This window comes from Oryctolagus cuniculus, chromosome 1, assembly GCF_051225735.1.
Source record: "Oryctolagus cuniculus isolate XC-2025 breed Fujian yellow rabbit chromosome 1, ASM5122573v1, whole genome shotgun sequence".
NCBI lineage: Eukaryota > Metazoa > Chordata > Mammalia > Lagomorpha > Leporidae > Oryctolagus > Oryctolagus cuniculus.
In genome coordinates this window covers 104,017,170-104,031,954 of record NC_142867.1, presented here as the reverse complement: position 1 = coordinate 104,031,954, position 14,785 = coordinate 104,017,170, and the positions used below count along the sequence as shown (strand labels likewise).

Sequence of the window (14,785 nt, the reverse complement as noted above, 5' to 3'; positions counted from 1 at the left end):
TACTTGGATGGGGAACTGAGAGGGAAAGTCTGCCAGGCTTTATGTTCAAAAGCTGTCAACCAACATTGTCACAATCCACAAATTTCAGCCTCTGAGGCCATTCACATCACAGGTTCACTCTTTTTCACAAACACAGTTTCTGTACCACCACAATTTTCCCAGGTTTGCTCATCTGAATATTTAGTTTCTCTCCACTGGCCTGTGAGATACATTAGGGCATAGACTCTGTTATTTAACTTCAATTTCCAGAGCCTGGCACAATGCCTGGGAAGCACAGTAATTCAATGAATGTCTGGTGATTGCTTGCATGCATATACCAGACTAGCAAAGGAAAAAATCTGGCTTCCGTGAGCAAGTGGGCTGGTAAATGGCACTTTTTATGATATTATTCACTAGAAGGTATCTCTACAACCTTCCATAAACACTACCTTTTTATGACATTTATCACATTAAACATCCTATTATGGTTTTTGGGTATATCTTGTGTCTCCCTATAAATTCATTGGAAGCAGGATCCAGGTGCTTTTCAAATATTTTATCTATCCTCTCTCTCAATCAATAAGTGACTGAATATCTAAATGAGCAAATGCTTATTGGCCAAACCTTATTAAAATATCAGATCTTTCAAAACCTCCCAATGTAAGCACCAAAAGACTTTTTTAAAAAGAAAGTTCAGCCTCCAGAAAAACACTTGCAGAAATTTATGTTGGCACATTAACCAAAGACAACACTGAGAAGACAATACCAAGTGGCTGAGAAAACAAATAAATAGCTTTGAGGCAGATGCAGAGTGGAAAAATCGTGAACTCAACAGAAAGCCTGGCCTCACCCAGAACATAGGAGATCAGAGATGACAGCCAGGATGGGCTACAGAATGATGTGCCATTGGCCAAAACTTGTGAATGATTCACAGTGCAAATTAACCATGTCTGTAAGAGACCGCATTGACAAAACTGACAGGAATCAATTCTGCAAGTTATTTGTCAGGCATATTGAGGCCAGAGTTCTGTGCGAGAAACATGGCAGAAGAGAATTCTGTCATGCATAGTTATGCACAGTGGCATACAGACAGAACAGAGGCCAACAGTGGGTAGAGAGAAGCCTTGATTCAGAGGGCAGGGTTTCTCTTTGCTGCAGGGTTCCCTTATAATTAACCAATTAGGGCCATAGCTCTGTTTCCGGTGGCAGTTTTCTCTGCCATAGAGAATGAGGTCACAGCTCTAAACACAGAGCTATAAAGCATCTAGGTGATGAAGAATAGCTTCAGATATACTAGAATCATTCCCAGGAGGTGCCTGGATGCATGTGTGGTATTCTTAGCCTCAGTAGGAAGAGTTTCTCAGGGGAATTAAAATGAATTTTGACACTACCTTTTAAGTCCCTATTTACATCCCTATCACATGACTCTGACAAAAGAGACTGAATATTACTGGATCTATTAAGCAACCCTAGGGGCTGGAATAGGTCAAAAAGTGTCCCTATGAACTCTGGAATAAGCAATCAGACCATTACTCAGTAGCACTCAATGTGATACTGCATTTGAAAGGAACTGCTTAATATAATCTATTATGCATATGACAGAACTACTTAAACTGTTAGGGCCTATTCAAATTTAACATAGTACTGTTACAATTATTTAGATGATGTCAATTTTGCAGAGAAACCAAAAGCATTCATTGGCTCACATCTATAGCAGAGGGGAACAAATGCACATTAGCCAGTGGAGGGACTTTCAGGGAGAGAAAACAGAGGCACTGCCGCGGTATTCTAGAGCTGGAGTGATGATAAAGCTGGGCATCTTGTTTTTACGACGACTTCATTGCTACCGCTAAAAGACAACTCTCCCACCCCTCTTCTGCCTTGGTTTACAAGAATAGGAGGTCACAATATTTACGGAAGGATCAAAGCATGAAAAAGATAATCAAGTCTCCTGGTTTTTGTGACTTTTCAAGCTGAAAGGTCTGTAAGTGAAAATGAGCAGAAAGCAAAGACTTGGACTGTCTCTGGGCTGATTTCCTCCTCCTAATTGGACAATGGGATCTAATACCTGGGGGCTGGGTTAAAAGGACCAAAGGAGATTCTGCCACAATGGGTGGGTGAAACAGACTAAGGGACCCTCAGAGGCTCAGAGCAGTGGGAAAAAGAGGAACCAGGAGTATTGGAAGCATTCAAAGAGGCAGCTCCCCGGCTGGCTCCCGTTTCCACTCATACTACAGCTCTTTGTTAACAAGCCCCTTACATGTGTTCAGCCAGAGGCCATGCAAAGACAGGAGCCCTGCAGTGCAGGCAGGATGTGAGCCCTGCCCTTCAGAGGAGGTTGGGACACTCCTCCGCCAGAGGAAAATTCCCACTCAGCTAGTCGGGTCGGGACAGCATCTGGGCGGCTTTCCTCCGGGTCAGGAATGAGGCTGGGGCACAGGACTAGGGAAGGTTCTGAGGCAGGTCAGGCTACATAGCTTCCTAATGAGAACCAGGAACCAAGGAAAGCAGCCGTGGTGCAGCTGTAGGGAGAAAAGTCTTCCACACAAAAATTCACAAGAACGGTTACCTCTGTGGAAGAGGTCGGAACTGGGTGGGTGGCTGGGGGGGATGCAAAGGCACTTCAGTCTTGCCTGTAATGGCCATATTTAAGATGAAACTAAAAGTGATTTTAAAACGACTTAAATGTGAAAAATTCATAAAGAGAAGAAAGGGAGAGATGGAGAGAGAGGAAAAAAGACAGGCAGACCAAACAGCCAAGGTCTCCCGGGTGCTGGCCCAACGCAATCCCAAGGGATGGGGCTCAAAGGCAGTAGAGGCCATAGGCGGCAAACCAGAGAAGCAGATGGAATAAACAGCCATGGTGGGAGAAAAGGAGTGGGGCAGAGAATGACCCCTGGGCAGCTCGAACCCCACCCAGCCCCACTGTCACTGGCTCCCCTGCCTCGGGCCCAGAACCCAGTCACCCCTGCAGAGCTGCTCAGTCAACCGTGTCCTAGGCTGTAGAAGTATTTACTGCCCCGGGTTCTGGAGGGGGCGCTTCATGTGGAGCGCCCACAGCCTCCTGCCCACTCTCAAACTTTCTACCAATGCCATGCCTCGCCACCCCACCCCTCCCAGGGCTCCTGAAACAGAATGAGCACTTCTAACACATATTAAGGGCTCCCCTGAGGATTTGCTCTGGGCTTTTCCCGCGGGAGGGTGGAGATCACTTCTTCTGCAGAGATGACTTCGAATCTGTGGTCCTGCCCTCTGGGCTCAGGTAAGCTTACCAGAGAAGGTCATCGCCCCGCTCAGCTTAGCGGGAGGCGGGCGGCCCTTTTGATTTCTCCGGGTTCGCCTTTCTGCACCGCACCCACCACTCTAGCCCCCTTAGGGCTCTGCGGGTGATCTGCTCCGGGGTTCCGGAGACTATGGGACTGTGGGGCCACAGGAGGACCCCTTCTGGAAATTAGGCGGGAGGCGCTGGGGGAGGGGAGCTGGGGAGTGGGCGGAGCAGGGCAGTTTTACCTCATTGAAGCCCTCCTGCAGGACGTCCAGTAAGTTCCCCCGGGCCAGGCAGGCTAGCATTGTTGCTGCCCCGGGCCAGGTCTCCAGCCAGGCAGTCGCGGCCGCCGCCTCCTCCCTCTGCACACAAAGGCTCCCAGCTCAGCTCTTGGGGATCTCTCCGGAGTCCCGCATGCCACTTACTGGAAACCTAGACCAGAGCCAAACTAGCGGCTTGCACTGGGCATGCTCGCACGGGGGCCTCTGCTGGAGGGGGTCCGGCGCCGTCGCGGTTCCTATAGAAACAGCTGGGCGTGCACAGGGAGGGGCGCTGGTGAGCGGCGTGTGTGCGGGAGAGCCCCGCGGTCGCGCGAGCTGGAGGGCTGGCGGGCGCGCGCGGCACACACGCACACACACACCCTCCCCGCGGCGGGGCGGGTGTGCGTGCGTGCGCTACACACACGGCCACGCACCGGGCTTGCAGGAGGGCGTGCTGGCATGTGCGTGCGCGCTGCGTGCTCACACACATGCATGCACACTCACCCGAGGGCACACAGGCGGCCTGCTGCCGTGTGCATGCGCCTGCAGTCGCAATCACTCACACGCACACCAGCCTTGCGGGAAGGAGTCTTCTCCCTCTCCCTCAGCCTCTCCTCCTGCCTCCTGATTTAAAGTCACAAGCCACCACCACAAGGTGGGTGGGAAACAGAGTGAATCATAGGTGTTTTTCATCCAGACTAACCGAGAACAGCAACCTTTTTCCACATGGGGCCTAGACAGTGAGGTCACACTAAATAAGAGGAAGCAGAAAGGGAAGAAACAAAAAGAGAAAGAGAAGAAAGGGCTGGAGAATAGGACAGCCAGCACTTCAGTTATTCATGGTATTGGAACACATTTTAGGTAACAAAGCTGAACAAACCACACCCACCACAGCACAAACATCCAGGGTATTAGCCAAGGATGACCAAGGTTTTAGCAAAATATGTTTCTTCTTTCTTCTTAAAGTAACTGCTAAAATGTAAGATCCACATTTTACGAAGTTCTTATTTAAAAAAAAAAAAAAAGAGAGAGAAGAGGATGGGAGGCAGAGAAGGGAAGAAAGGGCGTATCATTATGTTCTCAGAACTGTATCTACAAATCACATTGCATCTGTTAAAAACAAATTAAAAATTAAAATAAAAAAGTCTTTATTTCATTTTTATTTGAAAAGCAGAGAGAGAAACAGATATCTTTCATCCACTGGTTCACTCTCCCAAATGCCCACAACAGGCGAAGTTTGGCCAAGCTGCAGTCCACAATGCAATCCAGCTCTTCCACATGAGTGGCAGGGACCCAAGTTCCCAGGGTGCCTATTAGCAGGAAGCTAATTGGAAGAGGAGCTCGGACTTGAACACAAGTACTCCAATACGGGACGCAGATGTCTCAAGCTGCATCTTAACCTCCGTGCCAAATGCTTACCTCAAAACTCGTATTTTTAATGAGCTTCAAGACAAATGAGCTTTAAACAACAAAAACATCCTGGTGCACTTGAAATAATAGGTAAGAGTCTCTTCAAGGGAGATAGCTATTTCCCTCTGTTTCTAGCTATGGAAGTCAAAGCCTTGATTATATAAGAATATATTATATTTATTATATTATATATTATATGTATTATATTATATATAAATAATACTTTATTATAGAAAGAATACCAATCAGTTGCACTCTCAGTGCAAACTCTTGTTTTCGTGGGAAAACTGGATGCTGAAAAAAAAAAACACTCATATCACATTGCACCTTCTGATCAAAGATGGAGAGAAAGTGTTTATAGAGTGTTCTGGTTCAGAGAAGGTCAGGGATCGGCCCAAGGACACAGCCAGTCAGTGATGAGCAGTTCAAAGACCTAGGATCGTACATTTTCCCTCAATAGTACCTTAGCAAGAAAAATCAGTAATGGCTCTTATTCAACTGAATGACCTCCTTCCAGAGAAAAAGAAAATACTTACCAGGAACAGCCAGATTAGCAATAACTTATCTGAATGTCTAAACTGCTAACATAAAGATGCTCCACCATCTTGATTATAACAGGCTGGGAGCAGTGGGCCAGCACAGGTGTTGAGCAGTTGCTGCAGCTTGAATGCTATTGGTTCAATTCTGACCAAAGCTGGAGAAAAGCTATGATAGCAAATCAAACTGACCCCAAGCAGCCCACAAGTCAGAAGACTGATGTCATTCAAAACCTAGGTGAGGAGTTTAATTGCCAAGAACTCCTCTTGCCACTACTACAGTTCTGGAGAATCACTAACCCATATTAATACAACGAGGCCTTTTACAAAGAGAAATACGGAGGTAGGCATTTGGCCTAGTGTTCAAGATGACCATGTCCTATACTGGAGTACTTGGGTTCCATACTGGCTTCCAGGTCCTGACTGCAGCTCTGCTGATGCAGGTCCTGGGAGGCAGCAGTGATGGCTCAAGTGATTGGGTTCCTGCCACCCATATGGGAAATCTGTACTGAGTTCCCGGCTCTCAGCTTTGGCCCAGCTCATTCCCAACCATTGCAAGCATTTGGGAGTTCTCTATCTTTTCTTTGTGTCTCTCTAGCATTCAAATAGCTTTTTTTTTCCAAAAAAAAAATGCATTAAAAAAAGACAAAGTATGAAAATTCCAACAGCACAGAATTGCAAGGCAAATCATGTGAAATCAAAACACTCTGTTGGTAGATACTTGGGTGGAGGATCTTGATGGGCTGAGACTTCATCATGCTTTGAATACAACATAAAATATTAAGACATCTCACGGGGGCCAGAGTTGTGGTATAGTGGGTTAAGCCTCCACCTTTGGCGCTGACCCATGTGGGTACCTATTTGAGTCCTGGTTGCTCCATTTCTGGTCCAGCTCCCTGCAAATGGCCTTGGAAAGCAGTGGAAAATGGCCAGAGTGCTTGGCCCCTGTACCCATGTGGGAGACCTGGAAGAAGTTCCTGGCTCCTGGCTTCAGATCAGTGCAGCTCCGGCCATTGCAGCCATCTGGGGAGTGAACTAGCAGATGGAAGACCTCTCTCTTTCTGTCTCTACCTCTCTCTCTCTGTAACTCTGTCTTTTAAATAAATAAAATAAATCTTTAAAAAGAAGAAGAAGAAGAAGAAGAAGACATCAGAGGGAGGTCCTGCTGACAATTATCTATGCTAAAAGGTCACTATTTCTCAACCAAAAAGTCTTTGATCTAAGTAGGACCTATGAGCTCAATATTTCTATGAAAAAGAATTATTAAAGGGCCAGCGCTGCAGCTCACTAGGCTAATCCTCCGCCTTGCAGCGGCAGCACACCGGGTTCTAGTCCTGATCGGGGCGCCAGATTCTGTCCTGGTTGCCCCTCTTCCAGGCCAGCTCTCTGCTATGGCCTGGGAGTGCAGTGGAGGATGGCCCAAGTGCTTGGGTCCTGCACCCGCATGGGAGACCAGGATAAGTACCTGGCTCCTGCCATCGGATCAGTGTGGTGCGCTGGCCGCAGCACACCAGCCGCGGTGGCCATTGGAGAGTGAACCAACAGCAAAAGGGAGACCTTTCTCTCTGTCTCTCTCTTTCACTGTCCACTCTGCCTGTCAAAAAAAAAAACACAACGAATTATTGAATCAATGATTTAAAGATTTATTTATTTATTTGAGAGGCAGAGTTACAGAGAGAGAGATGGAGAGACAGAGAGATCTTCCATCCCCTGGTTCACTCCCCAAAAGGCCACAACAGCCAGAGCTGGAACGATCCAAAACCAGGAGCTAGGAATCTCCTCTGGGTCTCCCTCATGGGTGCAGGGGCCCATGCACTTGGGCCATCTTCCAATGCTTTCCCACACCATTTGCAGGGAGCTAGATCAGAAGTGGAACAGCCAGGACTCTAACCGGCACCTATGTGGGATACGGGAACCACATGTGGAGGCTTAACCTACTATGCCACAGTACCAGCCCCTAAATTACTGAATTTTAAAACTCAAAAACTTTGTGTGGGGCCAGCGCTGTGGCACAGCGGGTTAAAGCCCTAACCTGAAGCACCAGCATCCCATATGGGCACCGATTCTAGTCCCAGATGCTCTTCTTCCAATTCAGCTCTCTGCTCTGGCCTGGAAAAGCAATAGAAAATGACCCAAGTCCTTGAGCCCGTGCACCCATGTGGGAGACCTGGAAGAAGCTCCTGGCTGCTGGCTTCCGATCAGCACAGCTCCAGCCATTGTGGCCATCTGGGGAGTGAACCAGCAGATGGAAGACCTCTCTCTGTCTCTACCTCTCTCTGTAACTCTTTCAAGTAAATAAAATAAATCTTTAAAAAGAATTCACATGATCCAACTCCCATATTTTTTTTTAAAGATTTTTAAAAAGTTATAGAGACAGGGCCAATGCTGTTGCGCAGCAGGTTAACGCCTTGGCCTGAAGTGCCGGCATTCCATATGGGCACCAGTTCGAGTCCTGGATGCTCCTCTTCCCATCCAGCTCTCTGCTATGGCCTGGAATAGCAATGGAAGATGGCCCAAGTTCTTGGGTCCCTGCACCCACGTGGGAGACCTGGAAGAAGCTACTGGCTCCTGGCTCCTGGCTCCCAGCTTCGGATCGGCGCAGCTCCAGCTGTTGCAGCCATCTGGGGAGTAAACCAGCAGATGGAAGACCTCTCTCTCTGTCTCTACCTCTCTCTGTAACTTTGTCTTTCAAATAAATAAAATAAATCTTTGAAAAAAAAGTTACAGAGACAGAGTAGAGAGGGAGAGAGAGCAATCTTCCATCTGGCGGTTCACTCCCCAAATGGCCACAATGACCAGGGCTGGGCCAGGTCAAAGCCAAGAGCCAGAGCTTCTTCCAGGTCTCCTATGTGGGTGCAAGGGCCTCAGCACTTGAGCCACCTTCTACTGCCTTTCCAAGGCCATTAACAGGGAACTAGATTGAAAGTGAAGCAACCAGGTCTTGAACCAGTGCCCATATAGGATGCCTGTTCACAGGTGGAGGCTTAACCTGCTACGCCACTATGCTGGTCCCCCAACTTTCATATTTCATGTAAGAAGGAGCCAAGGCTATAAGATGTGTTCACAATCATTCAGCAAGTAAACATGGGAGCTAAGATATAAACGAAACCCTCTGAAGCCCAGCCCTATACTTTTTGCACTGCCCCTCACAACATGTTAGAGAAATTGAGAACTAGTGGTAAACTGATAAAAGATTTGTTATAGATGGGAGAGGGCCACCATTTTGAGCAACCCTAGTGACAGGAGCCTAAGCAACAGCGCTGATCGTCCCCATTTCCCCTCTCCCTTCCCTTCTGTGGTTGATTTCCCGGGCCCCCTATACTCCACAACCCCGGCTCTGCCATGTCCCAGAAACAAGAGAACCCTGCTGAGGAGACTGGCGAGAAGAAGCAGGACACACAAGAGAAAGAAGGTATTCTCCCTGAAGGAGCTGAGAAAGCAAAGCTAAAGGCCAAATAGGCAAGCCTAGGGCGAAAGCCCGGAGGCTCTGACTTCCTCATGAAGAGGCTCCAGAAAAAGCAAAAGTACCTTGACTCAGGAGACCGCAACATGGCCAAAGCCAAGATGAAGAATAAGCAGCTGCCAAGGGCAGGACCAGACAAGAACCTGGTGACTGGTGACCACATCCCCACCCCACAGGATCTGCCCCAGAGAAAGTCCTCACTCATCACCTGCAAGCTTGCCGGTGGCCAAGTTGAACGATGCTGCCTGGGGCTCCGCCAGATCCTGAGACACTGCCCCTGGTTCCTGGGCTGGCTCCTGTCCCTCCCTGCCTTTGCAGCCAGGGGTCAAGTGGTGGCTCAGGTGCTGGAGAGGCAGAAGCCCCTGCCTGTTGGTGTCCCGGCGCATGGAGCCCCTTGGGCCTGGCACCAAGACCTTTAACCTTTTTTGTTTTACCTTTTTTCCAAATAACTGTTGGGAAAACATCTCAATGAAATCCTGGGGGTGGGGTTGAGAGGGTGAGGTGGGAGATTTGGAGGAATATGAATTAGGGCTGGAAGCCGATCAGAACATTCCTGACTATCCTTTTTAACCACGCAACTGGTGTGGGCTGCTGTGAGAGGGAGGAGGTGGAGCAGACTGGAGCTAAGGGACTCTAATTCAGCTCTGTAGATACATGCCTTGTTTGGATGTGGCTGAAGACCTTGTGTTAGGTGAAAGACACTATCAGTCTATGTAGGACTCGTGCAGACAGCTCCTCTATGTGCGCAGAGCAAGCTGAGAACTCATGTAAACTGTTCATTTGAAAAAAGTTCTATCCTTGAAATAGATTTGTTGTGGGGAGATGGGCAGTGAGTGTGGAGAAAAGGAGCCATGAGTGTTAGGAGCCCCACAGAGTCCAGGAGACTTTTTCAGTATTTGAAATTAAAAACAAAAAGACCCCCCCCACACACACACACAAAAAAAAAAAACTAGAGGAAAAAAAAAAGATTTCTGGGGGCTGGCATTGTGGCACAGCAGGTTAATGCTCTGGCCTGAGGTGCCGGCATCCCATTTGGGCACCGGTTCGAGACCCAGCTGCTCCAATTCTGATCCAGCTCTCTGCTGTGGCCTGGGAAAGCAGTGGAAGATGGCCCAAGTCCTTGGGCCTCTGCACCCACGTGGGAGACCCAGAAGAGGCTCCTGGCTTAGGATTGGCGCAGCTCTGGCCGTTGCAGCCATCTGGGGAATGAACCATCGGATGGAAGACCTCTCTCTCTCTCTGCTTCTCCTCTCTCTGTGTAACTCTGACTTTCAAATAATAAATAAATAAATCTTTAAAAAAAGAGATTTGTTATAGGGCATATGGTCTAAGACTGTACTATTCCCTGAAATTCTGTAACTACACCAACCACATATTCTAGAGCAATAGTGTCCACTCAAACCTTCTGTAACTATGCTATCCAATACAGTGGCTACTAGCCACATATGCCTACTGAATACTTGAAATGAGGCTAATGTAAATGTGTAACTAAAGTTCTAATAATATTTTATTTCTATTCATTTAAATGTAGATAGTACAATTTCAATCCTGTTCCATTTTCTCCACACAACAATTGAGATGTTCCAAAAATTATAAAATTTCACATATAGCCTGCCTCTCACATTTGGGGAAAGCACAAAATTCCTGTTGGAACCCGTAAGTCAACTTTTTTGCTCAGAAGATATCTTCTCCATAGTTAGCAGGATCTGATTTAGGAAGTGACCCAGCTAAAGAACTGACCATTAGCTCTGAGCACCACTAACATTTCCCATTTGTCTCTCTGTCCCACCGTGTTGTGATAGCAGCCTAAGAACTGGAAGAGTAAGTGGGTTAGCTAAAACAACAAGGACTAACTAGGACAATGATCAGCTGCCTGCAGTCCCTGTATGTGGGAAAACTGAGCCGTCTGGATAGCTGGAACCACTCCCACTATTGCATGCCTGTCATTTTCTCTGCCTAGCAAAAGAAGCCAAGAATTGCAATAAAATGCTTTGTGCACATCTCTGCCATGCTGCCTGACTTCTGAACCTATACTGGCCTCCTCCATCCTGCATGTGGCAGTGATGACCGACCCTTCCCTACAAACTAAAAGCTACCCAAAGATCTATGTACAATAGTACTAATAGCAAAATTGAGCTTTTTGCCAAGTTCCGTACTAAGCACTTACACATATTAGCTCATTGGATGGTCACAATTGCCAAGAACAGATTTTTCACATATGAAGAGAAATTTGGAGGATAAATAATTTGCCACACACCCAAGAACTTCTAAGGGAAGCTAAAGTCTCGATTCTTCGCCATTATTCAGTACTTTTACATGATGCTACAACACAGAAGGTACTTAGTAAATTCTACTGATTTTAATGAACAAATAAGCCAGTGGAGGAAACATCAGCAAACTCGTTCATCACTTCTGTTAATAAGCACAGTAATATGTAGGCCTCAGTAAGACTTTAAGCCTTAAACAAAACTACCATTTGGTGAAATATTGTCTGAGACTTCCCTCTGTGTAAAACTAAAATGTATAAAATTCACAACTGTGAAAAATTTAACACATTTATTACACACATTTATCACTATAAAGAAGCAGAAAGTGTAATTAAAATCATCAATGAAAATATTTTAAATGAGCCTCTGAAATAATTTCTTAATCTTCTATTTTTCTCACATTAGCTGAGTTCTTTGGGTAACATGTTTACTATTGCATCACATTTCCCTCCAGAGACATCAGCATAAACACCCACAGAGGGGCTCACACCTACTAGCAAAGGTCCCAAACCTGTCTGGCTCCTGAGTGGGTCTCTTTGTCTCCAGACTTTTCCACCTGGCAGACAAATCTTAATCTTTCTTAGACAATACATTCATCTTACTTTTCTATCGCTCAAATGTCTCCAAACTCTCCCTTTCTTTAGCATGTCAGAGATAAATTATCTTGTCCGGCTCTCCAGGCCTCCTCCTGAATCAGCTTTGTTCTGCCTTGCTGTCTCACAGACTTCCAAGGCTCATTTTTCACCTTCACAGCTGACCCTCTGTCCAGAAAGTCCTAAACTCTACCTTTGTGCTTCCCAAGTCTTCACTACACCTACTTCAGTTTTCACTTCCTCCATGGAACTCATCTGACCATGCTTGATTTTGATCTATCTGAATCTCCCAAATAATCTACGGCTCATTCCTACTTTTCCTTCAGGTCTCTGCTCAAATGTCACTTGATGACATTTGTTTGGCCTTCTCTTACTTACCCTTCACTTAAAATGACAACACCTCTTCACATTGGCACTCCCAGACCTTTATGCCTGATTTATTGTTTTTCTTTATAACATTCATCATCATCTTGTATATTATATATTTACTTGTTTATTCTAAACATTCCCTTGTCCAGAATATGTGCTCCATGAAGGCAAGGAAATTTGTATGTTTTGTTACTCATTTACTCCAAAACCAAGAATATTGTCTGACACATAGTAGGTGCTCAATGAATGCTGGCTGGCTGAATTAATCTTTCTCTCTTTACAGTTCAAATGTCTAGCATGTTCTATATCACTTATCACATAATTATAGATAATTTAAGAATGTGAATCGTTGCTCTTTTATTATATTCTAAAACAAAAAAAAACTTTGGTATCCTGTATTTTCTTTTCCTTTATCCAAACATTCCTTCATTAAAAATAAGTTGAGTACCTATTATGTCATTATAAGCAGGTTCGATTTTTTAAGCAAAAAATTGAATAAATGACAGGCAAAAAATATATTACACAGGTAAAGCTGCTGCCTACAGTGCCGGCATCCCATATGGGCACTGGTTCAAGTCCTGGCAGCTCCTCTTCCAATCCAGCTCTCTGCTATGGCCTGAGAAAGCAGTGGAAGATGGCCCAAGTCCTTGGGTCCCTCTGCACTGAATGCGAGACCTGGAAGAAGTTCCTGGCTCCTGGCTTTGGAGAGGCATAGCTCCAGCTATTGCAGCCAATTGGGGAGTAAACCAGTGGATGGAAGACCTCTGTCTCTCTCTGCCTTTCCTTCTCTCTCGCTGTAACTCTTTTTTTTTTTTTTTTTTTTTTTTTGACAGGCAGAGTGGACAGAGAGAGAGAGAGAGACAGAGAGAAAGGTCTTCCTTTTGCCGTTGGTTCACCCTCCCGTGGCCGCCGCGGCCGGCGCGCTGCGGCCGGCGCACCGCGCTGATCCGATGGCAGGAGCCAGGAGCCAGGTGCTTTTCCTGGTCTCCCATGGGGTGCAGGGCCCAAGCACCTGGGCCATCCTCCACTGCACTCCCTGGCCACAGCAGAGGGCTGGCCTGGAAGAGGGGCAACCGGGACAGAATCCGGCACGCCGACCGGGACTAGAACCCGGTGTGCCGGCACCGCTAGGTGGAGGATTAGCCCAGTGAGCCGCGGCGCCGGTGCTCGCTGTAACTCTTTAAAATAAAATAAATAAATCTTCATATATATATATATATATAACATATGGATAAGAAACAAGACTGGAGAAAAGAATAGTAAAAAGAGACTACTAAAATTGAGAATCTAATACTGTATGTGCGGCCAGAGTGTACAGGGTAAATGTGACAGACTGTGTGGGTAGACGGAAAAAGAGACAGAATTGTGAGAGACCAGAATTGGAGGTTGCTAAAGTATCACCAGATGCTAGTGCTTAATATAAATCGTACTAAGGCATATAAGCAAATATATTCTACATGGATTTTGTAAATTCACGTATCAAAAGTTATCTGCCAGCTAGCCTGTGGGTGAAAATTTGATTATGCCTAGCGACATCTGGTGGATATTTTGGAAGTGACCCTTGAGTTTCTTCTCTACTCCGTAAACACAGTGAATGCCCCGTGTAAATGCATGTCTCTGGACTGCCAATCATGTGTTAGGGCTCTAAATTACTAATTACACTATAATAAAATGACCTTTTGCATGATCCAGGGTCTCATTTTAAGAGGTACCCAGATTTCTACTAAGGATCCTTCTATCTTCCAATTAATGTCCCACTGCCTTGTGATGGATGCACACAAAATTCGACACCTCGGTTCTTTTACAAGGTAAGTTATTATTTAAAGTGCATTTGCATTCTTTGGAGAAGTCTTAAAAGAGGAAATAAATTACATATTTGCGACGTGGGGAGTTGGCAGGACAGGGAGCAACCTAAGAAACCCAACAACAGAAGACTGGGCAAGAAAATCGCAGCCATCATGTTTATAGAACACATGTACCCACATTAAAACAAACATTTTAACAATCGTGTACAAAGTTTACACATAATATTATCTCATGTAAAAAATATACATAGAAAAAAGACTGAAAAAATATTCCAAATATTAACCACCATAGTTGCTTCTGGATGACAGAAAGATATTTTTTTTAATCACAGTTTATAATATTCCTCAAATGCTCTTTAATTAACATACATTACTCCTATAAAAATTTAAATGTTTTAAATAATGCATACATTCTGATTTATTGCTAGAATTTTTCAACTTGACTTGAATTTATTAATTCCAGAAAAAGATGATGAATCAGGACCCAATTGAGCTAGAATTTCCATCAGAAAAAGAAGAAGAGAAGGCAAATATATCACAATTGTGTTCCAGGACCCGAGTTCTGATGGAGAAATCCCCAGATGTAGAGCTGAACCAAAATTCCAGGAATGTCATCACACTCCACTCAACAGTTCCCCAGAAACTTACAGAGGGCTCTGCTGGCATCAAGGAGTTACAGAGTCTCATAACCACCTGCGTCGTCATCTTCAGAGCTTTTGGGAGAGGGAATCAGGACCACCTTAAAATAGGAAGAAGGAAAATGGGCAAATGTACACGATAGGAAAAAAAATTCCAAAAGCTAAAGCAAAACCTAGTTGGATTCAGGTCCTTCCCCCAA

At 45.6% G+C, this 14,785-nt stretch overlaps 1 protein-coding gene and 1 pseudogene across 8 annotated transcripts in view; one reads left to right on the top strand and one right to left on the bottom strand.

The window, feature by feature from the left end:
• Positions 1 to 14,785, bottom strand: part of DIXDC1 (DIX domain containing 1) — a 90,261-nt gene that overhangs the window by 73,686 nt on the left and 1,790 nt on the right. For 4 of the 8 annotated variants that reach the window (XM_070078084.2, XM_070078088.2, XM_089333775.1 and 1 more), the window contains exon 1: positions 3,490 to 4,061. In XM_070078084.2, coding sequence (XP_069934185.2) covers positions 3,490 to 3,549 — 60 coding nt within the window. In that variant the 5' untranslated portion in view covers positions 3,550 to 4,061. Of the gene's footprint in view, positions 1 to 3,489; positions 4,114 to 14,595; positions 14,687 to 14,785 lie in introns of those variants that run through there. The other 4 variants (XM_089333762.1, XM_070078086.2, XM_070078092.2 and 1 more) reach the window with 2 other exon arrangements.
• Positions 8,662 to 9,370, top strand: LOC100349889 (alpha-endosulfine pseudogene; annotated as a pseudogene).